Genomic DNA, 27,910 nt, shown 5'->3' with positions numbered 1-27,910 from the left:
AAAAGTATTCTCTTTTTAATGTCTGAAATTTTGTTGTAATATCAGGCTTTTTCTTTAGCTTATCTTCTTGAAATGTGCACATATAAATAAGCATATGCCATTTTAATCTGTAATAATGCTCTACTGAGGCCCTTCCTGTGGCCTTTCAGTCATAGTCCACCCTGGTGTGATGCAAGAGCCATCAGATCACAGGCAGTCCTTAGAATGGGCATCTTGGTCAGCAATGAAAGTAGTCCATGTTCTATCATATTTTTACAAGTGTAATTACATTTTTATTATCTTGAACATTTCTAGTTTTACTGGTCTTGTCAGATGGGCTTGAAAATGATTAGTTTTGTAGTTGTATAAAAATATATTTTGTTCCTCTCAAAGGGATTAAATAACCATGTGCAGTGAGCATTGTGAGATATACCATAAACACTTTATTTAGTTGTTATGTGATGAAACAGAATTTATAGATTCAGATAAGATATGTATAGGAACGCACAGAATTGATTCAGCTCATTCTGGATAAGTGATTGATCCATTATAATTTCTCTGTTTATTTGAAATTGTACTGGGATGGTTTGAATTATGATCTCTTAGCTGAATTCTGGTTCTGTGAACTGGTATAAAACATAGGTCTGACTCTTGGACCCTCAACTTCCCAGGTTGGTGAAAATCTCCTAAGCATATAAATGAGGAGAAACTGAAATGGCAAAATCAATTAGAGGGGGAAAAAAACCCTTACCTTTAATAGATTCAAGTTTTAATATGACTTTGGTATAGATCAAAGTAGATATGTAGATATGTTTCCAAATTGACAAGTGTGAGGCAAATATGACCTTACTTAAAGGATCATGGGAGGGGAAAAGGAGACTTTCCATGAAGTTTAATTATTTGTTGTGTTTTTGTTCATCTGATTACAGACAATTAGAGGAAGCGTCCAGAATAAAATCAATCCCCGACCTGGAAAAGTAAGAGTATTTTCTGTTCCTTGTCTAGAATCATTTTGACTTGACAAAGTGCAACAACAGCACTTGATACCACTCTCACTTTCTTAGGTGGTGATATACAGCGAGCCCGACATCTCAGAGGCATGTATTGAAGTGTTCAGTGACGTGGAGGATTGTAGCACCTGGAGCCTCTCTCCTGTGATACTAGTAAAAGTCGTTAGAGGATGGTAAGAGCGGCACTTTGTGTTCCTGACTCGGAGAGTGTGTTTCACATTTTTAATCGTCTGTTTGGTCCTCAGTACTTATTTTAAATTATGCCCTTAACAATATACTGAACTGAACAATATGAAGGGCAGACAATACTAGTCTTCAGTTCAGTTCAGTTCAGTCGCTCAGTCGTGTCCGACTCTTTGCCACCCCATGAATTGCAGCACGCCAGGCCTCCCTGTCCATCACCAACTCCTGGAGTTCACCCAAACTCATGTCCCTTGAGTTGGTGATGCCATCCAGCCATCTCATCCTCTGTCGTCCCCTTCTCCTCCTGCCCCCAATCCCTTCCAGCATCAGACTCTTTTCCAATGAGTCAACTCTTTGCATGAGGTGGCCAAAGTATTGGAGTTTCAGCTTTAGCATCAGTCCTTCCAAAGAACACCCAGGACTGATCTCCTTTAGAATGGACTAGTTGGATCTCCTTGCAGTCCAAGGGACTCTCAAGAGTCTTCTCCAACACCACAGTTCAAAAGCTTCAGTTCTTTGGCGTTCAGCTTTCTTCACAGTCCAACTTTCACATCCATATATGACCACTGGAAAAACCATAGTCTTAGTGAATACTAAAAGCATATCTAAGAAAAACATTTTTTAACATTTCTGATTCTAGGAATGATGCATGTTGATGCTAGAGGAATCAGAAAAATGCAGCAGTATAAATTTCTTTTTCCCATTTTTCCCACATAATGTTGGTTTGGACTAATGATCACCAGAGTCCGTAATATACTTTTGGTTTTTTAATTTTCCATAAGGTTGGTAAGAATTGCACTACTCATGTTGATAGGCCATGCACTAAGCATACTGATAGGAATTTTAAAAATTCTATAAGGGAAATATCTTGGCTAACTTTTTAAGTGACAGTTCAGTGAAGGACTAATCTAAAATTTATTTTCTAACTTTTTGACAGCAGGTAGTTTTTGTTAAGTAAAGAAACTGGTGAAAAAAAATTGTATTGCCAGCTTAACTGCTTCAAGGAAATACACAGGAAATTGAATAAAGAAAAGCGGTTTAAAAAAAAAAATCACTTACTTGGCATAAATATGAATCTTGGTACCTATTTATAAATTTGTTTAAAAAAAAGGTGTAGGGCTGTAGGCATTTATGGTTTTAAAAATTAGTAAGCTTTTCTTTGGGTCTCTCCATTTGATTAAATATGCAGCATCTTTCCTTTTAGACTTTAGATATTTTAATATATTTTTCTGTATATTCAACATATTCACTGGGAAAATACAATTAGCTTTTGTTCTTAAATTTGAAAACTGAAAATTATAATTTTGTTTTTAATGAAATACTGATTCTTCAACTTTTCTTAGTGTCTCTCTTTTCTTAGAAATATGAGCACTTAAGACTAGCACTGTTATATATTGTCACGAGGTCTTTATTTAGTGTTTGTATGTTGCTGAGAAGAATAAATGTGCTTTCTGGGTCATTAAAAAAGTATTACATAGTATATTTGAAAATTGCTTAAAGAATAGATCATAAAAATTCTCATCACAGGAAAAAAGATTGTTTAACTGTGAGGTGGTGGATTTATTAAATAAACTTACTATGGTGATCATTTTGTAATATACACACATATCAAATGGTCATGTTGTACAGCCAAAACTAATACAATGCTATATGTCAATTAGATCTCAATAAAACTGGAAAAATGCTTTCCATTAGCCTGCATGTAGTAGTCCTTTGTATCAGTATATCCGTTGATATGGCTCTAATATGTAAGTTAAAACCCTCAAAAGTGTTTTTTACATATATAAGAAGAAAAAACATTACAATAAAAGTCCATTTATCTGACATTACTATGTTTCCACCAACTGGCAAACTTACTATACTATAGAGCTACTATAAAAATTAGTAGCTCTATAATGTTCATACTGATAGTCAAAAATTCTCTAAAATCCTGATTGTTGTTTTGTTTTAGTTGCTAAGTCATGACTTACTCTTTTGCAACTCCATTAACTGTAGCCTGCCAGACTCCTCTGTCCACTGGGATTCTCCAGGCAAAAATAATGGAGTGGGTTGCCATTGCCTTCTCCAGGGGATCTGTCTGACCCAGGGATCAAACTTGCGTCTCCTGTTGAATCTCCTGCACTGGCAGGCAGATTCGTTACCACTGAGCTACTGGGGAGAGAATTGGCCACTAATATATTATTTATAAGGGGCTCCCTGGTGACTCAGATGATAAAGAATCCACCTGCAATATAGGAGACCCAGGTTTGATCCTTGGGTCAGGATGATCCACACACACACGTTCACACTCACACTCACACACTCTATTGGCCAGAATATTTCACTAATCAAAATCTCTCTCACCAAGACTGGCTAATAGTTTTGCTGTGTTTTATTCTTAGTTGGATTTTGTATGAGAAACCAAATTTTGAAGGGCACTCCATCCCCTTAGAAGAAGGAGAATTGGAACTCTCTGGTCTCTGGGGTATAGAAGATATTTTGGAGAGAAATGAGGATGAGGCAGTGTCGACTAAGCCCATGGTGATTGGTTCTATCAGACTTGTGGTCCAGGTGGGTAAAATTAGTAAGCTTTTAATAGAGGCAAACTGGATTTCATCTGTTCATTCAGCAAATACTTACTGAATGCTGAATGTGATTCTTTTGAGAGTTTCATTTTGTGATAAAAGTGATTGGGAAAAATATTTTGTGTTTTATGGATAGGTTTTCTATATTTTAAATATTTGTACATGTTAATTAGAAAAGAAACATTCTAATCAGTCTTTTTCTTCAGAATAAATCCTGAAACATGAATCCTCTTTCCTGGCCCCCATTCCCATCTGCAAATGTATTTTATTTAATAACCTAGTTTTGATGAACTCTGTAAGAACAGATTTTTCTTTTACTTATTTTTTTGGTTGCTCTGTGAGTTCTTATTGAGTGGCTTACAGGACTATTTTGAAAACTAAATAATCCAAAGATAATTCAGCTATTAACTCTGGGATTTCATGTGAGTTTTAAGAAAATGAGTACTTAAGGCCACTTTATGGATTGGGTAAACATTTCTTGGTTATTTATTCATTAATGAGGAACTTGAATCAGTTCTTTGTGGTTCTTGGAATTTGATGATTCTTTACCTTTTAAAAATGTAAAAGGTATCTTCCAAGTGAAAAAGCTCCATTTGTGTATTAGACTTGGGTATCAGAGTGCAACAGGGGAAAAAGACATGTTCCAAAATGAGAATGAGTAAGAATGACTAACAGTTTTTGGCAGAATAAAATGTTATTTCCTGGGTCAACATTTCTGAGTGACTTAGATGATAATTGGTATTCTAAATGATTTATCTCTTAATAATTTTAAGTACATAATGTGATAGACTTTATGCAAGATGTAACAGACACCGTTTTGAAATGTCATAGTGGAATAATTTATCTGCAGTTTTTATTTATTACTCATAATAAAGCAATGTTTTAAAATATCATTCAAATCCTATCTCTCATGTAGTGTCTCTCCTTCATTTTTCTGAATTCTCTGCTCTTTCTTGGCCATATTATAATCTGCTTTTTCTGTAATTGTAATCATTATACAAGTACATGTTGTTTTCCTTTAACACTGACTCTCAATCTCTTTTTTACTCTCTCTGTACCGCTTGCTGATGGTTATACTCCCACGTGGAACATCTCTCGATGATTTGCAACTGCGAGAGAGATGAGAATCTGGTGGGGTCGGGATTTAGGGTCCAGGAAGGTGGGCTGAGGGAAGTGAAGCATGCTGGTCCAGAGACCTCCTGTTTTGGCTGATGGTAGCAGGCCTCGTGCAGTTAGTGCTTTTCATGGTATTACATGGTGTGGAGTTTTATTGAGCATCATATCCCACTGATATGATGTGCTTTCAGTTGTTTTACCTTTCTTCTTACTATGGGATTTAAGCTTTTTCCTATCTTAAATGCTTCATGAGTATTTTTGTGCATTTAACAATGTATACATTTTATGATTCATGTCCTTGAGATAAGTTTTTCAGAATGGTGTCATGTTAAAGAGAAGGAACACTTTTATGGTTCCTAATACATGATGAATTTTTTTGTTAACAGATTGTGTTTATGGTTCCTTGACACATAAAAGTCACAACATATATTCAAGGGAATCACCTTTTCAGCTCATTAACTGTTCCTTTTGTTAATATTTGAAACAGTTGCCCCTGAACTGACCCAAGTGTTACCATTTTTTCTGTACCTCAGTTCACCTTGCTCTGCAACATAGAAGAGATTCAATAAATATTCGATCAGGGCCCAGGCACTCAGCCAGGAGAGGCCTTTTGTAGTGTGTTTGATGGACATGCAGGGCATGGAACAGTGACCAAAGTGCAGAGATTTGTAAATCACCGTAAACATGCACCTTTGCCTTTATGACTTAGACCAAACCCACATCATACTCAAGGAGTGTTACCGCAGGGGCCCGTGGGCACAAGACGACAGCTGAGGAGGCAGCCACTCTATAGACTAGTGTCTCTGGATATGGATGGTCACAGGAGAGCAAGGAACTAAAACCCAGGTTACCAAGGAAAGCCAGGCAGGGTTTTCAGTGAAGACAAGGGAAATAAATAATGTTCCAAAACTCTTGAGATGCAGTTCTGGTGGTCTTTGCTTGAATGTAATGCTGAGATACATGACTAATGCAATGTGTATTCCCCAAAAGATCACATATTAGGTCCTGAGTGAGAACAGGAAAGGGATAAAGTGGCAGATGATCTGTGCAATGTTTAAAGCTTATTTTAATTATTAAAAAAAGAGAATAATGAGCTTAATGTAGAGTTTAATACATGGTGTTACTATTATACATATATACTGTATTCATGTAATTTTTTTTATTTTTTAGGATTACAGAGTTAGTCAGATTGACTTATTTACTGAACCAGAAGGGTTAGGACTTCTAAATTCCTACTTTGATGATACTGAAGAAATGCAAGGGTTTGGCATAATACAGAAGACTTGTTCCATTAAAGTACATTGGGGCACGTGAGTATTTGCAATACAGTTTTAATGAAGCTCTTTTTTGAGTGTGAAAAGAGGACTTCAGATAATCTATCTCTAATTTGTTATCCTGTTAAGTAATTATTGACTAAAAGCTTTTATTATTTTTTTATAAGGCACATAAAAATCTTATTTTTGGTTACTATGTTACTATAACTCAGCTTTCTTGTAAATGATAATGGTTTCTTGGAGGAAGTGCAGGGAGAAAACTGCATTTTTAATGTGGAGATTGCCTTATCGCAAAGGAACCTGATTCATTCAGAGCTGAGTTGCAGATTATACCTTCACGGTAATTCAGAGGAGGTGATTCAAAGCGTGTGTGCCCTTGATATTTCATGTGGGATGGAGGCCAACACGCATACGACTTCCTTTGACAGTTTCACACAATGCTTTCCAAAGCCCCTAGGATGTTGATTTCAAAAATTACAGGAAACTGCAAGAGTATTTTGAAGGAAGCGGGAATATTTCAGATAGGGGAGAAATTAGGCTAGAAAGTGCAGGCTGCAGAACTGAAGCTGGTGGCCCCCGCAGTGGAGTGCACAGCCCAGGGCATGTGACAGCCGTGCACCGAAATGCAGGGAAAAGCACTAAAGCTTCTGCATATTTCGTTTAAAATCGCCTTTTCAGATGTTATCTTTGTGTATGTTTTCCAATAAGTTTATAGTATATTCAGCAGTTATATATATGTAATTTATAAGTATTCATATATTCAGAGACTGCTCAAGAGTTTATATTAATGGAATATGAGTAAGATAATACATATGTAATGAATCCAAAGGTAAATACTACAGGAAACATAAATTATGGAGAGGGACCGTGGAAGTGCTACTTTAGAGAGTAGTCAGGAAAGTCCCTGGTGACTTTTAAGCAGAGATCTGAGGACGTGAGGGAGTCAGCTGTGGGACATCCCGGGGAGGCAGGGTAGAGAAGTGTCCTAGGCTGGAAGCCCAGTGTTTGCAAAGCCCTCCAGGGGATGTTTGAGCAATTGAGGAGCGGTCTGGCTGCAGTCGAGTGAGCCAGGAGGATTGGTGGTGGAGAGGGCTCATATCATGTCAGCCCTTGTAGGACTCCAGAGGGATTTTAGGTGACTCCAAGGAACATAAGAGATCATTGGAGGACTTTAATCTAACTTGTGTTTTAGGAGCATCACTCTAGCTTCTGTGAAAAAGTAAATTGTAAAGAGCTAAGAGTGGAAGCAAAGATTTGCAATTACATAGGCGAGAAGTGTTTCGGTGACTTGGTGTGATGGTAGTGGTAGAAGAACAGTCAGATTCTGGATACATTTTGAAGACAGAACCAACAACACTGGTTGACAGGTTTTATGTGGGGTATGAGGGGCAGAGAAATGTCCAGGGTTTGGGACCACAGCATTTATTGGAATAGAAAAAAATGGGGAGGAGGAGTGAAATCCAGGTGTTTTGTTTTGGAGGTTAGATGGGAGATGCCAACTACCCATTCAAGCATTCAGGTAAGAGGTCAGGAAGGTGACTGGATACATGACACTGGAATCTTAGGTGGGGTAGGCAGGCTGGAGATATAACCTGGAGTCATGGGCATGGAGAAGGTATCTAAACCCCATACTGGATGAGATCTTCATGCTTAACCTCACTCATTATTAGAGAAATGCAACTCAAAACCACAATGAGTTATCTTCTCACACCGGTCAGAGTGGCCATCATCAAAAAGTCTACAAACAATAAATGCTGGAGAGGATGTTGGGAAAAGAGAACCCTCTTACCCTGTTGGTAGGAATGCAAATTGGTATAGCCATGATGGAGAACAGTGTGGAGATTCCTTAAAAAAACTGGGAATAAAACTGCCATTTCACCCAGCAATCCCACTGCTGGGCATACACCCCGAGGAAACCAGAACTGAAAGAGGCGCATGTACCCCAGTGTTCATTGCAGCACTGTTTACAATAGCTAGGACACGGACGTACCCTAGATGTCCATCGGCAGATAAATGGATAAAGAAGTTGTGGCACATATACGCAATGGAATGTTACTCAGTATAAAAAGGAACATATTTGAATCAGTTCTAATGAAGTGAATGAACCTAGAGCCTATTATACAGAGTGAAGTAAGTCAGAGAGAGAAAGACAAATACTGTATATAATGTATATATATGGAATTTATAAAGACAGTGCCAACAATTCTACATTCATGGCAGCAAAGGAGACAGAGATGTAAAGAACAGACTTTTGGACTCAGTGGGAGAAGGCAAGGGTGGGATGATTTGAGAGAACACCACTGAAACATGTATACTGCCATATGTAAAAAGACAACCAGTGCAGGTTCGATGCATGAAGCAGGGCACCCAAAGCCGGTGCTCTGGAACAACTCAGAGGGATAGGGTGGGGAGGGTTCAGGATGGAGGGACACAGGTATACCCATGGCTGATTCATGTTGATGTATGGCAAAAACCATCACAATATTGTAAGGTAATTATTCTCCAATTAAATAAATTAAAAAGAGTAGGAAAGTCATCTGAGCTTTAGGCACTTTTATATTTAGAGATTAGGAAGAAAAGGAGGAATCTAAACAAAAGTTTCTTCATCTCTTGCTGCTTTTGAGTTTTTCAACATCAAAGAGACCTATAAGTCTTTTGTCTCAAAGTATTTAAGGCTGAGAAATATCACTAACTCACTCCAATATTCATCCCTGGAAAATTCCATGGACAGAGGAGCCTGGAGGGCTGCAGTCCATGGGATTGGAAGGAGTTGGACACGACTAAGTGACTGAGCTCGCACACACGCATCATATTTTTATCTCCATGTCTGGATGATTTCACGACTCAGGCTTGGGCTATGTGGAAGCATAACGAGCTACAGTTAAACGACGTTTCTTACCTTGACAGTGAGTTTAACCTGGTCTTACAGGTGGTAGTTACAAACCAGTCATATTTTACACATTTTGATGGGCTTGCATGGTGGCAGACACTTTTTTTCTGGTTCTTCATTGCCATCAGGGTAATAGAAAGCTGCCTTAGATGTCAGTTCAGAGTTTGGGCTTATTGAACTCAGTCAGCTTGGTACCAGGTCAGTAGTACTTTTACAGATCTCCAAGGGGAGCCTTGATGGGTTGGGGAAATTCAGCTGATAGCAAGTATTCAAGCTGACACTGCCTCTGTTGGTGCAGCAGTCCTATGAACTGATGGAAGAGAAGCCTTAGCTGTGCGGGGGTGCTTCTTCAGATTCCATGAGGAGATTTACTCCAGGGCCTGTTCAATCTGCATTAGGCTTTTCCAGACATACACACATTCAGAGTGAAGTGAAGTGAAAGTGGAAGTGTTGTGTTCGACTCTTTGCGACCCCAAGGACTATACAGTCCATGGAACTCTCTGGGCTAGAATACTGGAGTGGGTAGCCTTTCCTTTCTTCAGGGATCTTCCCAACCCAGGGATCAAACCCAGTGTGTTACTTGCTAATTTCTTATTTGGGAAAATGAGAACTTTCTAACAAAATTTTCCTCTCACATTGTGTTGAGTGAGATTTGTCTTTAAGCAGCTGGCAATGCCAGCACCCATCCTTGCAGAAGTGACAGTGTATCTTGAGTCTATTTCTAATAAATAAAATTAAGGAATTTTAAGGCTTCAAAGGCAGCATAAAGAACATCTGTTCCAACACCATCATTTAATCAAGGAAGACAGGTTTTGGCCACTTTATCAGGTTGGATTAGTTGTTAGGATTAGTTGTCAGAAGAACAGGTACTAGAATGCAGGTGTTCTGAAATCGAGGGACATTTTTTTAATAGCCACATATTCTTTGGTCAATGCTAACATGAAATACTTGATATATAAAAATATATGTAGGTATGTGAACTATGAGGCCTAGTAATCAAACAAGCCCCTCATCGCGCAGCTGAGAACCTCACCATTACTAACACTGCTGCAGCACCCAGCATAGCCCGCCTGTTCCCATCCCCCTGACTTCTCCACGTGTGAGATCCCTCTCTGGAATTTTGTGTGTTTCTCAGCCCCTTGTTTTGTGGTGTCACCATATAGTATCTGTCCTTTCAGTATTTTTAGCTGTGCTTGCTTTTGAAATTTATAAAACTTTTAAAATAAGGAGCTGTGGCTTGTTCCTTTTTCTCCACATTGTTTCTGAGAGTCCCCATATTGATGAGTATATGTGTACTTATTCTTTTTCATTGCTATTTAATATTCACTGCATATATTTCCTTAAGGAGTATACTGAAGCCCAGCTTTTTATTATGAAAGTTTTCAGACATAAGCACAAAAGTAGAAAGGATATCAAACACCCATATACCCTCCACTTTGATTCAGTAATTCTTAACATCTTGCCATATTTGCTTTATCTTCTTTTCTGAGCACTTGAAAGTAAGTTGCAGGTATTGTGACCCTTCATTCCTATAAACTTCATCCCAAATCTCTCTAAAATGACATTTTCCTACAAAACTACCATTATCACACCATAATTTTCAATATGGCCATGATAATATCTACCCAATAGTCCATAAACAAAATTTCCCCATTGTTTCAGGAATGTCTTTTATAGATGTTTTTAATTAGTTTCCAAGCAAGGCTCATATATTTGGTTGTCCTATCTCTTTGAAAAGTCTCTTTTAATCTCTTAAATACCCCCATCTTTGTTTCCCATGCCATTGATTTTTTGGAAGAATTTAGGTCAGCTGCTTAGCGTATGTGCCATAGTCTGGATTTTCTGAGTGCTTCTTCATGGTATCATTTAACTTGGTCTTCTGTCACCTGAAATTTCTATATACAGGCAGTTAGGTCTTCATGTATAATCAGATGCAGATTGAAGGGGTTTGTCAAGGATGTTACTTCTATAGGTAGTGACACATACTCATGCTGCGTTAATCAAGCCAAATTTGAGTGTCGGTTACACTGATGCTTCCCACTCCTCGCCACTGTAAAGGTACCAGTCCCCCCTTGAGATTCAGAGCCTGCTCTTGTTTGAATAACCTCAAAGTTGGCACACTCATATTTAAATCTTCTGACTATCCCCTTGGTTTCTGTATGTAGCCAACATTCATGTGCAGCCATATCTAGAGAATAAGACTTAGGATCCAGCTGGAAAAACTGTTTTTGGTTTAAGAACAAGTGAACAAGATAAGGTTTTTCTTGTCTGATTCAGAGGGTGTTTCTGAAAGAGTAATAACATGAATGATTTTCATGAATGTATGGATGACCATTGTTATTAGTTCAACATTAGTTCAACAGTATTCCTTTGTATGTATGCATTTGTTTTTTTTATAAAATATTTGTATTCATTTATTTATGGCTGTGCTGGATCTTTGTTGCTTGCAGGCTTTTCTCTAGTTGTGGTATGAGGGCTTCTCATTGCACTGGCTTCTCTTGTTGCAGAGCACAGGCTCTAGGGCCCGTGGCTCGGCAGTTGTGATTCCTGGGCTCTGGAGCACAGGCTCAGGAGTTGTGGCACACAGGCTTAGTTGCTGTGCGGCCATATGGGATCTTCTCAGATCAGGGATCGAACCCGTGTCCCCTGCGTTGGCAGGCAGATTCTTTACTACTGACACCAGGGAAGCCACATTTGTTATTGTGTTTTTAAACTCATACTTTATAGACATACAGTTTATTCATAATATAGGCAAAGGCTGAATACATGAGAAAATAAAAGAAAATGAAATCACACTGCGCGAAGGTAGTTTATCTCCTGATGGCCTTGTGAATAATGTATCTTGTTGGAATAGAATTAAGGGGAAAAAGGATCACACTCTGTATATGAGTTTTCAGATTCCAAAGTCCACCCCCATTCACAAATGTGTGTTTGAGCTACCCAGCAGGCCCTCAGCATTTACTGAGGAAGTTACCCAGCAGGCCCTCAGAATTCACTATTTGCAGAACAGCAGTCTTCAGGTGTGCCAGTTTATGTGTTCAGGCTTTTGGACAAAACCCTCTTTATCCCAGATTACCTTCCTTCTATAAGTGTTAACATGACTAAGCTGTATGCTTCAAGGAAAATGAGATGTTTAGTAGCAGATGAATACGTACCCTTAGAACTCAAACTGTAGAAGAAAACACTTAATGAAAGAGTACTTCAGTAAGCACCATGTCAGAATCTCAGAATCACTTGTTGATGAGCCATCGTCTGTGTTTATAAAAAATTCAGACTGTTCATTTGTGAAGAGTCAGACCTCAAGGCCCTTGGCTTGTTATTGGCCGAAAAGCACACTTTATAATAAACTGCTGTTATTTAGCTAGGGCATGAAATCAGTGTGTGATGTGCCTTTGAGAGCTTTGGGCTCCAAAAAAAGACGTAGTGCATTCTCTTTTTTTAATTTATTTTTAATTGGAGAATAATTCTTTACAATGACGTGTTGGTTTCTGCCCTAAAACAGCGTGAATCAGCCGGAAGAATACATGTGTCCCCTCCCTCTTGAACCTCCCTCTCAGCCCCGCACCCCATCCCACCCCTCTAGGTTGTTGTACTGGGTTGAGCTCCCTGTGTTGTACAGCAATTTCCCACCTACCTACTTTACATGCGGTAAAGAATGTGTCCACGCTACGCTCTTAATTTGTCCTGCCCCCTCCTTCCCCCACTGTGCCCACAAGTCTGTTCTCTGCATCTCTGTTCCTGCCTTCCCACCACCTCCCAGTTGTCCCTGTAAGTATTGCCCTGACTTCTAACACTGTGGATTAGTTTTGATTCCCCCACCCACACCACACACGGCCTCTCAACATTGTGTGTGTGTGTGTGTATGTGTATGTTGGCAGGTCTCCAGTAGGATTTTGACTATAAATCCCTGTATAATTAGTAAGTCTAAAGAAGTTACTGATTTATCCAGGACAGTCTGTAACAGAAACTCACCAAAAACGTGCCCTTGGGCCAAAACTGTGAACAAGAGAAAAGCAAAGAGGGGAGAATCAGATTCATTTTGTAGGTAAAAGATTACCTTTACAGCCAGCTTCCTCTTGTGGCCTGTGCTCTGGGGAACTTGGCACAGTTAGCCCAGCTAGGATGCTTTAGCAAGACTAATAAAGAATTGGTGGGTATAAGTGATCACCAAGATGTCACATTTGCTTGTCAAGAGGGTATATTACCATCTCTCTTATAAAGAAGTCACTTCTCCAGCAACAGCGACTTCACCAGAATCCTCCAAGGAACCAAGAAATTGATAAGACTGCAGTCTTTAGGGACAGTTCATGTGAGGCATGGTTTTCTGGTTTCCTGGTTTCTAGCACATTAGAGGAGGGTGATGCTTCTGGTTGCCTGACCACAGCAGAAGTGACAGCTGACAAGTATGATAGAAGGGTGTGGTATTGAAAAACCATAAAAATCAAGTCCAAGGACTCAAAAAGCATTGGGCCTGGGAACAAGCAGTCTTTAGACTTTGAGAGCCCCCACAGACATCACTGTGCATTAAGTCATGCTCCCAGTGCTGATCCTGAGTGACTGTGAAAGCAGAAATTATGTTCAGTGCACGCTGGAATGAGAAAGACTGCTGTTCAAGAATGACTAGGACCTTGGTTTTGGGGTCAGCTTGGATCAGCCCTGCATTTAGTACTTGTAGCTGTGCGGCCCTGGGCAATTTAACTTCACCTGTAAAATGGGGACTGTATCTTTTCCTTGTAGCATTGTTGTAAGGATCAGATGGAATTCCTTGTAAGCTCTAGATATTTGTTAGCTGTTCCTAATTTTTGACACTATGACAGATGATTAGGTGGAACATCCTATTTTTGGTTACAAATGAGATATAACCTTTTAAAGTGTGAAATCTCCTGGCTGGAGCCTCTGTAAATACATACACAGGGCAAAAGATAACTACTTTTATTACTTGGAAGTAACAGACATTTAAACTTTGAAACAGTTCATAATAGAAAGTAAAATCAGTGGACAAAGCTAGCCAAGCCAAGGAAACAAACAGAAGCTCAAGAGGTGCATATAATGGCTTATTCCTCCTGGAGTCCAACATTGCTCCACTAAGTGCACCCACACTTGTGTGTCCAGACCCACATCCTCCCCTGTTCTGGTCCTCTCTCATCTGTGGGGTGCAGTGTTCCACTGACAGAAATGATGAACTGTCTGCTTCTTCCTTGGTACTTATTTAGATGGCTGATTTATGAAGAGCCTGGATTTCAGGGTGTCCCTTTTATCCTGGAACCTGGTGAATACCCTGACTTATCCTTCTGGGATACAGAGGAGGCATACATTGGATCCATGCGGCCACTGAAAATGGTAAAGATGGAATCCGATCATGTGTTCTTAGAGTCAGTAATTCTTTGCTTGACTTTGATAATTCATGGGATGTGACTTTAAAGCAATAAAGTAGAGTTTTAAAAGATAAATATGTAGAGGATGGGACTTATTGCTAGATAGAAATAATAGAAAGGATAACTTGATAGTTGCTACAGATGGAAAAAAAAATGTGGATAAGCCCATAGGTGTTCTTGGCCATGCAGAGTCACTGATGTGTGACTCTGCATGGCCCTTGGCAGATGTGAGAAGTGAGAAAGTGAAGAATTAAATCAGGAGGACAGACAAAGTCCAGCTTGTAGGTGTTAGAGAAGGGGATAATTAGGAGAGCATCACGATAAGTCAGGGCTTCCCTGGTGACCCGTTTTGACCTCATGTTGAGGTGCGTCATAGGAAGGTTCACTAAACACGTACAGCATGAGTGAGGCTCCTGTTACAAACATGTTCTTCAAATTCCACTTTGTGGTTGTCTTCTGAGTCAGTTTGAAACAAATTAGAAAGTCAGGAAGATAATTTTTTATCTTAATTTTATCCCTCCTGCCACAGGTTGTGGCTTAATTATCTGTCTGCTTGTCTTCATGCAAATAATTCTGGGCTTTTTTTCTAAAATTAAATCCTCTTTCGAAGAGTAAAGTTTTGTAACTTTTCTGAATATGTAAAAGAATTGCCTCAAGTTTTGAAGGCAGTTTTTAATGATGACCTACAGAATTGTAAAGTTCACAGAATTCGAAAAGGATTCCTTTTGAAAAGCATACTTAGTTGATTGTATGAACCCTGGTTTGTTGATTAAAATCAGCCACATTCCTTTTTAATTATAGTTCATTTGCTTTATTCGAGATCTTTGGCTATACTTTATTTTTTTCACTTATATATGTAACAACTTAAAAAGCCTTTTGACTTTCCCACTGCTGGTTTAAACTCTTACCTTATTTAATTCTTTTGTGTGACACCTCTTCTATGATTTTAGTGAGATTTTTGGATTAAAATTTCTTTATTCTAAACATATAGCAACCCCCATAGACCCATCCTCTATGGGATGTTTTAAATTTATCTAAGAGTTAACCTAATTATTTCAGGAGCCCTTCAGATCATATTGTGAACTTGAGTGAACTTCAACAGCTTTGTAAGCCAGAGGTTGCAAAATCAAATGCCTCCAGGGCCAGGCAGCAAATAGGCGTGAACAGGATGACAGGGAGCTGAATCCCGGCAGAGGTGGAGACGGGCAAAGTGGAGCCCGTATCCCTGCTGGAGGGTGAGCCTAGTGCAGGGTTAATAAGCACAGAAGGTGAGGGTTGCTGCCTGTGAGAATTTGAGTCTAGAGATGTAAAATCTTAGACTGCTTTTTAAGAGAGGTGAGAAATAGGCCTTTTTAGGAGTTTAATGAGTTTAAAAAAAACAACCACCAAACATCTATTTGGTTAAAAAGCACAGATACCATGCAGCTTGTAGACTGCCTCTGTGAGACTCTTCCTCATATCTTCCCTGCATTTTGGGGAATTTTAGAACTGTCTCCACATCAGTTAAACAAACCAGAATGTAGTTGCTCTGTGTGGTTCCATGGCTTATCACAGACTGCTGTGGGTAATAGCAAATGGTAACTTATCAGTGACAAGCCACTTTTCTTAGAATATTATTTTTCTTTTCAGGGTGGCCGTAAAGTTGAATTCCCTACAGATCCTAAGGTAATGTACATTTTTAAAGAATTTTACTCCCATTCCATCTTCATGAAGATAATACTTGCGTGATTTTCTGTTTCACTTCCATAAGACATAACTGCAGTCAGCGGGAGTTGTCCAGCTTATACATGCCATCACCTTCAGGTGGAAGGTGATGCTGAGAGCACGAGTTAGCACCAAGTGTGTGCAGCCATGGCTCAGAAGGTTCACTGTTGTATTAAGCTGTAATTTGCAGTTGTATTTACCAACTGCAGGGCCTGTTGCTACTTGCCTGAAAGGAAAAACCTTACTTTTCAAGACAAGTTCTCCCTACTCTAAAATTCTCCTTCTGCTAGTTCTGCTTTGCACATCTGTGACACACAGTTTGATCTATAGTGTGTTTCATTTTTAAAACATTTTAACAATACTTTGGTTCCTTAGTTTGGCCTGAGAAAAATTCTAAATATCAATTCTAGACATTGAACAAAAACCAATTATGCATCTGTCTTTTGAACTTTGACTTCAGGCTATACCACAGCAGGAGAAAAATTCTGATTTTTAAAATTACAAGATACTTTTATTTAGTTAATTTAAAAATGTGATTATAAAATTTGTGTTCCAGGACTTAGTGATATTAAGTGACTGATTTAGTGTTTAGCTATTGAGATATTTGACTTCTTACAACTTACTGGCATATCTCATTTCTGTTAAAGGTAGTTATTTATGAAAAGCCTTTCTTTGAAGGAAAATGTATGGAGCTGGAAACAGAGATGGGTAGGTTTATCATGGAAGGAGGTGAAACAGAAGAAACCACTGGAGATGAACATTTGTCATTTGTATCAGTGGGATCTATGAAAGTTCTACGAGGCATGTAAGTAGACAGGAGTGACCTATAAGGATTCCTTTTTATTCCCTTTAATAACATTAAAAACATGGTCTCTCTCCCCCAAAGATAGCATTCCAAATTGCAGGGTGGAGTGAATAAACATGTTTTCTTCAGCTAGTGGTGACCTGGATTTGATGGGCTAGTTTGGGATCAGTCAGCTGGGCAAGGCTGATAAATTGGGCCATCCAGATTGATCAAATCTACAGTCTTGTTTATTGATATTATGCTCCAAATGATTGAACTGTTAGTTTGCTTTCTATTTTTTAGGATCATATTCTGTACTTTATAGAGCTTACCTATTTTCTTTAAATTCTACACTTGAAAATGGCTTATAAGTAGCCCAAAATATACAATATATTAATTGTTATTGGAAGAAAGTTCATCCAGTTTTATTTGTTAAACTTCTTTTGAGTCAGTTCTTAAACACACTTAGACAAACATGTACACATACATGCTGACCTCCCTATAATCCTTTAAGGAACATTGGTATATACTCTTAGGTTAATTTCTTGGTGAAGTGAAGTGAAAGTTGCTCAGTCATGTCTGACTCTTTGTGACTCCATGGACTGTGGCCCACCTGGCTCCCCTGTCCATGGAATTCTTCAGGCAAGAATACTGGAGTGGGTTGCCATTCCCTTCTCCAGGGGAATTTCCTGACCCAGGGATTGAACCCAGGTCTCCTACATCGCAGGCAGATTCTTTATCATCTGAGCCACCAGGGAGGCCATTCTACTAATCTCTTAAATGCTAGGGAAGAATTCCAGTAGTCATAATGCATGGGTCCATGTCTAGCTTTATAGCTATTTACATTTGTCAGTGACACTGATATTTTAACAGTACTGAAAATTTCTACTCTTTCATGTTCTTTCTGTTGTAGTTGGGTTGCTTATGAGAAGCCTGACTTTACAGGTCATCAGTATTTGCTTGAAGAAGGAGAATACAAGGACTGGAATGACTGGGGAGGCTACAGTGGAGAACTGCAGTCTTTACGACCTATATTAGGTGTAAGTTACAGAAAAGCTAATGAGTAATACTCGGGCATTTTTGAGTAATAATTGGCTAGTCTTTGAATTTTGAATTTTTTTTTCTCAATAGGATTTTTCAAATGCTCACATGATAATGTACAGTGAAAAAAACTTTGGATCCAAAGGTTCCAGTATTGATGTATTAGGAATTGTTGCTAATTTAAAGGAGACTGGATACGGAGTGAAGACACAGTCTATTAATGTACTGAGTGGAGTGTAAGTGAAATAACCCAATGGGGATTTTAATAGTGAGCTTCACTTTGGTTTGTGTTAAAGTAATGGAGTCTTTGACCCAGAGTAGACACTCAATAAGTACATATCTCAAAAATGAAACATTAAATTAGCCATTTAATACTGCTACAGTATTTTTATAACTGCTTTTTAAAATCTTTCTCATATAGTATCTTTTATATGTAATATAACATTGGAGCAGAATTTGAGTTGCATTATGAAATCTGCAGATTCACTTCCCTTGTCATTCTTCATGAAAAAACGCACGAATTTCTTAGGACTGGACACAAATAATAGTGATTTAACATTAGAAACCTGAAGTTGGGACAAAGTCCCATTTGATTTTCTTATGGTCCTACACCTGCTCTATTATATTTCCTATTATTTTTTCTTCCAGTTATATTAAGATATAGTTGATATACAGTACTGACATATTCATTGTGAAATGATACCAAAATAAGTTCAGTGAACATCATCTCATAGATACAAAATAGTAGAAGAAAAAATGTTTTCCTTGTGAGGAGAACTCTTAGGATTTACTCTCTTAACAATTTTCATATATAGCATACAGCAGAATTAATTATATTAATCATACTCTACATTATATCCCCAGTATTTATTTATAACTGGAAGTTTATACTTTTTGACCATCTTCATCCAACTCCCCCCAATCCCCACCTCTGTAACCACAAATCTGATCTCTTGTTCTATGAGTTTGTTTGTTGTTTTGAAGTATAATTGACTTACAACAGCATGTTAGTTCATGGTACACAACATAGTGCTTTAATATTTCTGTGCATTTCAGAATGATCACCATGATAAGTCCAAATCTGATCTCTTGTTCTATGAGTTTGTTTGCTGTTTTTGAAGTACAGTTGACTTACAACAGTATGTTAGTTCATGGTACACAACATAATGCTTTCATATTTCTGTGCATTTCAAAATGATCACCATGAAAAGTCTAGTTACCTTCTGTTGCCATACCAAGATACTGCACAATTATTGATAATATTCCTGATGTTGTACATTTCATTCCCATGACTCATTTATTTTGTAAATGCAAGTTTGTACCTCTTAATTTCCCTCACCTATTTCACTCATCCTCCCACCTCCCTCCACTCTGGCAACCATCTGTTCTCTGTATCTATGACTGTTTTCTGTTTTGTTATATTTGTTCCTTTTGTTCTTGGATTCCACATATAAATACGTGGTATTTGTCTATTTCACCTAGCATAATACCCTCTCAGTTCTCCCATAATGTGCAAATAGCAAAATTTCACTCCTTTTCATGGTGGATTAATATTCCGTTGTGTGTGTGTGTATGTGTATACACACTACATGTATCTCTGTTAGATATATAGGTTGCTTCTATGTCTTGGATATGGAATGCTGCAGTGAATATAGGGGTCCTTGTATCTTTTTGACTTAGTGTTTTTGTTTTCTTTGGAAGAATACCCAGAAATGGAATTGCTGCATTGTGTAGTTCATTTTTTAACTTTTTGAGGAACCCATGCTGTTCTCCATAGTTACTGCACCAATTTATATTCCTACCAACAGTGCACAAGGGTTCCCTTTTCTCTACATCCTCGCCAACACTTGTTATATGTTGCCTTTTTGACGGTAGCCATTCTGACAGGTGTGAGACAATATCTCATTGTGAATTTGATTTGCATTTTCCTGATGATTAGTTGCGTTGAACATATTTTCAAGCGCCCACTGGTTGTCTGTAGGTCCTTTTGGAAAAATGTCTGTTTAGGTCCTCTGCCTATATTTTAATCAGATGGTTTGCTTTTTGGTGTTGAGTTGTAGGAGTCCTTTGTTATTTTGGATATTAACCCTTTATCAGATATGTTGTTTGCAAATATCTTCTCCTATTTATTCAGCTGGTGCCTTTTCGATTGGTTGGTGGTTCCCTTTGATGTACAAAAAGCTTTTTTGATGTAGTTCGTAGTTTGATGGAGTCCCTTTTGTTTATTTTTGTTCTTGTTTCCCTTGCCTGAGGAGACATATCCAAAAAAATATTGCTAAGACATGTCAAAGAGCATACTGCCTATGTTTCCCCTAGGAGCTTTATGGTTTCAGATCTTAAATGTAAATCCACTTTGGGTTTATTTTTTATATGGTGTGAGAAAGTAGTCCAATTTGATTCTTTTCCGTGTAGCTGTTGAATTTCCCCAGCACGATTTATTGAAGAGTCTTTTCCCCTTTGTATTAATATAGTATTGCCTCCTCTGTTATAAATTAACCATATAGGTGGGTTCATTTCTGGGCTATTATTTTAACATAAAAATAATTGTTTCAGTGTACCTGGAATTTGCTACTGTGCTTTACTAATGCTGATGTAAGTTTTTATTGAAAGTTGACTAGTCAAGACTCCTTGGGATGCAAGTGGCTATAGGTCAAACTAAAATGGCATAAGTGATAAAAATGTAATATATTGGCATGCATAACTGAAAGGTCCTGACGGTACGGAAGTTTAGACACTGTATGAGAACTTGATCTCCATCTCTTGACTGGGCTTTTGCTATGCTGGCTTCACTTTAGGCAGGTCCTTTTGTTACCAAGTCCAAGGTCATACTGCTCGCCATACTATAGGCCAGTAAATCTAGAGATGAGGTATTAGGGCAAGAAATAGTGACTTTTTCGGAAAGCCAGAGGACTGAGACTAGTCTTTTGGACTTGTGTCCAAAAGAGCCATCTTGCTGGGGTTTGGATGCTAGTTTCTTTTATAGAACATAGAAGGGGAAGTGAAGCAGTAAAGTAAAAAGGACAATAAATTGTTGCAATTATTCCCTGGGATGTGGAATACAGACTCCCCAAGGGATGTGTTAATTTTTACTTTCCTGCAGCCAGGTGGGCCTGGTCAGGATATTTCCTGTGAGCTAAACAAAAAGTATTCTAGGTTAACACTTGGGTGTGGGAGGCAGGGTTCCCAGAAGTTGGCCATTATGTTTAAGCTATGGCAGGATCCCTTTAGTGATTAACTTGTAGCAAAAGCAATAGAGAACACAAAGGCTAAGGTAGAAGAAATGGATTAAATATGGAGTCAGATTTGTTCTACCCTGGTGGCTTAGCAGTATAAAGAATCCGCCTGCCAGTGCAGGAGACACAAGAGATATGGGTTTGATCTTTGGTTTGGGAAGATCCCCTGGAGTAGGAAATGGCAACCCATTCCAGTATTCTTGCCTGGAAAATCCTATGGACAGAGGAGCCTGGTGGGCTCCAGTCCATGGGGTCATAATTGGACACAACTTAGTGACTAAACAGCAAGAACAAATCATACTTTCTATCTGGAGCCTGTGGCAGCAGCATCTGGTTTCTGTTCTTGACTGCTTCCATTGGAAAGCTTCTCTCTCCCACAGAGGTTCCAGGTTTGGCTTTGATTCTGTACACTTAGGTCATATGGCTGTATCTGAACCAATTACTGTAGCCAAGGAGAAGGCCATGCCTATGATACATGCACAGCTCTGGAGCTGAGATGTAGGGTCAGTCCACTGGGGGCAAGTTATACATGATTGGGCTGAGGGGTTCCCCAGGAACATCAGATAGAGTAGAGGCAGATATTGGATTGGCAGGAACAGATGTCTGTTAAAGTGAGCTCTATGATTATTTTTATGGTCCAGGCTGATGTAAGTTATAATTTGTTATGAGAGTATTCTTAAATGGTCATATGAAATTGACATTGGTTCTGTTGAAAGTGTTTGGTGTTAGGTTCTTATGGCATGAGTAACATAGGCTATATGACTCGCTCTAACCTCAACTCTACTGTGACTTTCCACAGACGCCCTGGATGTTTTAGATGCATCTACAATGCAATATGCTTTTAACGTTAGTCATGTCATTAAATTCTTGTGTTGGTTGTTGCTTGTGGCACCATCTTGGCAGAATGACACAGTGACTTCTGGGGCTTCCATTCTTAGCAGGAAATGCCTTCTCCTAGGTCCTGTTCTGGAACCCTAACGTATTAGAATCTCCCATAGATGAAGGTCTGGCATTCAGAAGTCATCTGAAATATTGCTGTGGCTTGATAGTATTTTTGACTGCCTTTAAAGTAAACTATTTAGAGGGAGAATATACAGTGACCAACTCAGTATGGGGAAACAGTTGAACATTTTGATACTTACCAGGTGTGTTGGGTCCATTAGTCAAAGCCCAGTCATACACCCTTGCAGAGGAAGCAAAAGGATGCTGGGTGGATTCCCATCGGGCATGTGTGTAGATTATGCTGTTAGCACAGGTAAAACTACTGTGCCTGGAGTCAGTCTCTTTTTTACCCAGCCCTTGTTTACTTAAAATCTGTTTCCTTTATAAAAGGTTGCTTTTATGTTCCTATTTTTAGTCATTTCTAGTTACACTTCCTGGCTTGTGCTTTTTCTTTTTGGTTGGTTGGTAGCAGTTGGGTTTTGTTATTGGGGGAAGTTGAAAGGAGGCGTGCATGTGCATGCACAGACGCACACAGCCACTTCCTTTTACATTCTGGGTTGTAGAAGTGCTTCAATTTGCCAAGACCAGCTGCTTCCTCATATTTCACTCAGAGGATCATTAGACAAATATTTATTGAGGTCTAGTATGTGCAAAGCACTGTATCCTCAAAGAAGTTACAGTGTTTATATAAAACATAATTATTGCTGCAAAAAATGCAAAGATTAAGTGCTGTGGGGACCTACAGCGGAGAGGAATGAATTTCCAGCTTGGACAGAGGGAAGACTTTGGAGGAGGTAGCACTGGAGTTGAGCCCTGCGGATAGGAAGGTTGAGATGTGCCAGTGTCACATGAGTAATAAATTCCCTGGGTGGTAAACTCATTAATAATAACTCTGAAACTGAGAACGGCCTTCAGGAAGGGTACCCGTGAATCCAGCAGAAGAGGTTTTAGGAACTACATTTCATTTCTTGTTGAAACATCAGAAGAGTTGCCTTTACACATCCTCGCTCATCACTTCCTAGTTCTATGCTGTCCTCTTGATTAGTGAAAACTGGGCTAATTTTTTAAAAACGAAGAGCAAAATGAGATATTTCTGGAGTCCAGATTTTTTTCAAAAAGTGTTGTTGTTTTGACTCAACAGAAGGACAGGTTTGCACTGCTGCCCTTAAATTCTGAGCAGTGATCCCAGCAGGCTGAGATCTGTTCGTACTTATACTTGCCCGCCCTCCACCCCTTCCAATCTTGTAGACAGAGAAGTGTTGATTCACATGTGCAGAATATGCTTAAACAAGGAAAGGAAGCAGTTTCCTTCCTAAGAGTTTCAGGTACAAGTTATAAGTAGACTCTAGATGATAGATATACCAGAGAATCTCAAAGATGAATTTTGGATTTTTTACCCCCATATTCTTGGGTGATTCATCTGGGGCCGCATCTTGGAAGGAAAACAATACCACTGTCAATTCAGGTGATATTTTAATAAATGGGCTTCCTGTTTCAACTTCAGTGAGTTAGATAGGCTTACTTCAGTGTTGGGTGTTTTCTTTTTTTTTAGAAATGTATTTATTTTAATTGGAGGCTAATTACAATATTGTAGTGGTTTTGCCATACATTGACATGAATCCGCCACAGGTGTACATGTGTTCCCCATCCTGAACCCCTCTCCGCACTCCCTTCCCATCCCATCCCTCTGGGTCATCCCAGTGCACCAGCCCCGAGCACCCTGTCTCATGCATTGAACCTGGACTGGGTGTTTTCCTACAAGTACTGTATTTTAGTTTTATAGGGAAGTACAGTACCCACACTTGTTAAACAAATACCAACAAAAGCACTGGCTGAAGTGTCTTTCAAAGCTTGCTCGTCTTGTTTCCTGAGGTTTCTGTCTTTCCCTCCTCACTGGCTGTTTTCCTTTCAAACCTTAAAGTAAAAAAACAGTCAAGCAAAAAGGACTTTAAGCCTCCTGACCCTGTAACCTTCTGTGCCTCTCTAACTTGCTATGGATCCAGAGCCTTGTCAGGAGAACTTTTTTGTGATATGTCTTAACTTCTTTGATTATTTTTAGGTCCTGGCTTTTGTAAAGTAGATTTTCTTGCTCTGTGGAAATCCCTCCCCTGTTGCAGTGTTCTGCAATCCCTCTGTTTTTTTCTCTTCATGACTAAGCCAAAGGCTGTGTGAACAGAGGCCACATACTCAGGCACCCATGAGCTGTACAGCCTTACCCTGTCAGCACTGGGATCTTGGTCAGTGCCCTTACTTAAAAATGAAAATACAGACTTGTACAAAGCTTAAGGGATCTCTTTAAAGTTATCTGAAAGTTAATGTAATGACCATATTTAGAACCAGCCTCCTAATTCTTCATCTCACAGTGTTGGAGAATAGAATTTTAAAATTGCTTAATGAGCTTCTGAAGTGGGAGAGCAGTATTTTCTAAAATTGACTGTGATTGGTGCTTATGGCAGTTTCTCCATTCAGATGGCCAGAAGTGAGTCCGGATGTTAGCTGTCATAACTAATTATCACTTGAGGTTTTTGCAGTGTTCTCTTTGATGGCTGTTTATTTCCAAGTAATAACTGTACTTGAGTTTTTAAGTCCAGCCCTTTAGATAAGTTATAATCTGTTCTAATTGTGAAGCATGTGGGCTGTATTAAGTAGAGTAGTAAGTGAAAAGATACTTTACAGGGTAGGTGGCAGTTCAGGTCAAGAATGAGACCTGGTGAGCCTCAGGAGCCTCGGACAAGGGTTCATTCATCCTTGGCCACTGACTGACTGTGTCAGCGTGGACAGGTCACATCCCATTCAGAACAAACAGCAACAAATAATTCCATGTGATACCTCTTACCCATCTCTGAACTTTTGAGGGCAAGAATCTTGTCTTTTTCACCTTGCATTCCTAGTACCCCAGCACACATGGTAAATGACCAGTCTGTTAAATGAATAATTTTTTTCTGTGTCTTTAGGTTTTCCTTTCTGTAACATGTGAAAAACAGTTCCTCCCTGTTACTGACTCCAAGCTCAGACTGCGCGCCACACCACAGGCCAGTTAACTGACAGACAAGGTGTTAGGGCAAGGAATAGCTACTTTATTTAGAAAGCCGGCAGACCCAGAAGATGGTGGGCCATCTTTGTCCCAAAGAACCATCACTCAGGTCAGAATTCAGGCTTCTTTCACTCCAAAAGGGAAGGAGGTGTGGCAGACTGTTACAAATGTCTTGGTACTGCAATCCTTTGTTCTTGGCAGCTATCCATGTAGGTCCAGTCACAGTGTTCCTATAAGCCTCCAGGAGACAATTATAATTTTCTGTTGTAGAGCTATTTCTCTCTATATGAATGGGAAAGTGTTACACCTTTAAAGGTCAGAGTCTTGAGAATCAACATCATTTCAGTGTATAAGCAACACCCCTTTACGGAGGTGCCGCACCAGCATGACTAAGCACGGGCTACAGAGCACAAAGGTTAGAGCCAAAGGAACAGATTCAACATGGAGTCAAGTTTGTTCTCTTTTGTAGAAGAATAAATGTGATAACAGATGTAAAAAGTCTTTTGGAAAGTACTTTTGGAAAGTACCATAGGCATAAAGGTATTACTCCTTTAAGCTGTGAGAGGACCAGTGCAGGGCAGTGAATTAACTGAGGGGGAAACCTTGAGTATCTCTTGAATGTAACAGAATTGAAAAACTTTTTCCCTTCAAAGACTTTATCTTTGGATAGGAAACAGCATCAATAAGGTGGTTTTGTTGACTTTCCTCTCTGAGTGTAGATCATTTAAAAGATAAAAAATGTGAAAACATTCCAGGAGATCTGTTCTTAGTATTCCCGAGAGTTTGCTCAGTTTTGCTTTTTATATAGTTGTGTTACGTTGGAAATCCTGGTTGAAACAAAATTTTCATTATTTAGCTATTTTATGATTATTTAAAGCATTTTTTTTTTTTCTGTCAGCTTCCCCCACCCACTCCCAGTGTGATTTGTTGTGTAATAGAGACATAACTTCTGTAATATCTTTCTGGAAAGATAACTTTTTGTTATCAACATTAAAGAATCCTTAGTTGTTTATTAGAAGAGTTTTTACAGGTATTTCTTGAAAGTCCAACCTGTCTCCTTAGAATCAGAAATAGAAATATTCTCATTGGAGCTTTCTCAGGGAATAGGATTTGGTAAGCGAGAACATCAAAAGATTCATGCAAAGATATTCTTTTTCTTGCCACTTTGATTTGTCCTACAAATTATCTGCTCCTAAAAGATTAATGGAGAGCAAGAAAAATTAAATTACTAATTAGTAAAATAAATGAAAGTTGCTCTATGATACGTATTTACCCAAATGTGTGATTTGTTACAAATGTAGACTATGAACTATAATGAGTCAGTGCTTTTGTTTCTTTAGATGGGTAGCCTATGAAAATCCTGACTTCACAGGAGAACAGTACATACTGGATAAAGGTTTCTATACCAGCTTTGAGGACTGGGGAGGCAAAAACTGTAAGATCTCCTCTGTTCAACCCATATGTTTGGTAAGGAGTTATATTTTTCTATGAGAACATTTGCCTGAATTTTGGATTTCCTTAATGTGTGCTTCTGGTTCATGAAACATTTTATTATAGAAACTATCCTGAGATTATTTTTAATGGTAATAGTTAATGATATAGAGAAAAAACTTTCAAGATGTCTACCCTACTCATTTCCTTTTCTCTTCCCTTTAAAAATTCTTAGGATTCTTTCACTGGCCCAAGGAGACGAAATCAGGTAACTTAACAAATTCTCTATTTTTCATAATTAGAAACCTTCCATTGAAAAGCTGAATTTATGTGTAAAACATAATACATTTAGGGACATACTGTTTTACCCATTTTCATGCCTGAAAGCAAAACCGTATTTTAAAATTAGATTTCAGTTTACAGTAAGGCTTAATTAGGGGGCTTCCCAGGTGGCTCAGTGGTAGGGAATCCGCCTGCCAGTGTGGTAAAGAATCTGCCTGCCAATGCAGGAGATGCAGGGAGATCCTGGATTGGGATCTCTGGGTTGGGAAGATCTCTTGAAGGAGGAAATGGCACCCCACTCCTAATATTCTTGCCTGTAAAATCCCATGGACAGAGAAGCCTGATGGGCTACAGTCCATAGGGTCAGAGAGAGTCAGACATGACTGACCAACTGATCATGCAAGGCTTAATTGATAACACTGACCCATATCTAAATACTTCTTATACAATGTTTTTATATGTTAAGTTAAATTTTATATCATTACAGTGGATTATTTATGTTAATATACTGGGATTAGTATTTCAAACAATGGCATATAGTTATTGTGGTAAACAATAAAATATATTTTCATATTTGCTGTGTCTGCATTAGACATTTTATATGGCTTCTTTTACATGGTCTCTCACTTAAGCCTTTGGAGTGCTGACTCGCTACATCAACTGAAGTGTTAAATTCATTATTTAAGACTTTTTAATGTAAGTGTTCAGACAGCCATAATTAGAGAGGCACAAACGCCACTGTAGCCTCCTTTATTGGCATACACAGAGTCTAACAAGTCAGCAGGTGACTTCCACTGAGGGAGGAAAACTGCACTACATGTTTCCAAAATAGTTTCTTATAAATGATAGGCCTATAAACAATTACTTTTGGCCACAATAAAGCTTTAAAATGCCGCACAGCTTGTTAGGACAGGATAGGATGTTCTGTAGAAAGCTGCCTCTATTGTTGGACTGTCCTTTGATGACTCTGAATTAAACAGTCGTGAGTGGTGCAGCCAAAATACTTCTAATTAATATAGATACAGAAAATTAAAGGATTTATAAAATTCACACCAGTTTACTGTAACA

General features: G+C 38.7%; 1 protein-coding gene across 1 annotated transcript in view; it reads left to right on the top strand.

Moving 5' to 3' along the window:
• Positions 1–27,910, top strand: part of CRYBG1 (crystallin beta-gamma domain containing 1) — a 232,260-nt gene that overhangs the window by 189,868 nt on the left and 14,482 nt on the right. Inside the window, exons 5-15 of the mRNA XM_027551299.1 lie at positions 909–956; positions 1,044–1,162; positions 3,554–3,722; positions 6,023–6,162; positions 14,230–14,356; positions 16,021–16,056; positions 16,743–16,900; positions 17,793–17,919; positions 18,011–18,156; positions 26,470–26,596; positions 26,796–26,828. Of these exons, the coding sequence (XP_027407100.1) occupies positions 909–956; positions 1,044–1,162; positions 3,554–3,722; positions 6,023–6,162; positions 14,230–14,356; positions 16,021–16,056; positions 16,743–16,900; positions 17,793–17,919; positions 18,011–18,156; positions 26,470–26,596; positions 26,796–26,828 (1,230 nt within the window). The remainder of the gene's footprint in view (positions 1–908; positions 957–1,043; positions 1,163–3,553; positions 3,723–6,022; positions 6,163–14,229; positions 14,357–16,020; positions 16,057–16,742; positions 16,901–17,792; positions 17,920–18,010; positions 18,157–26,469; positions 26,597–26,795; positions 26,829–27,910) is intronic.

The sequence above is a fragment of the Bos indicus x Bos taurus genome, chromosome 9 (genome assembly GCF_003369695.1).
Source record: "Bos indicus x Bos taurus breed Angus x Brahman F1 hybrid chromosome 9, Bos_hybrid_MaternalHap_v2.0, whole genome shotgun sequence".
NCBI lineage: Eukaryota > Metazoa > Chordata > Mammalia > Artiodactyla > Bovidae > Bos > Bos indicus x Bos taurus.
The sequence above is the reverse complement of the archived record's forward strand: the minus strand, read 5'-3'. Positions and strand labels throughout refer to the sequence as shown.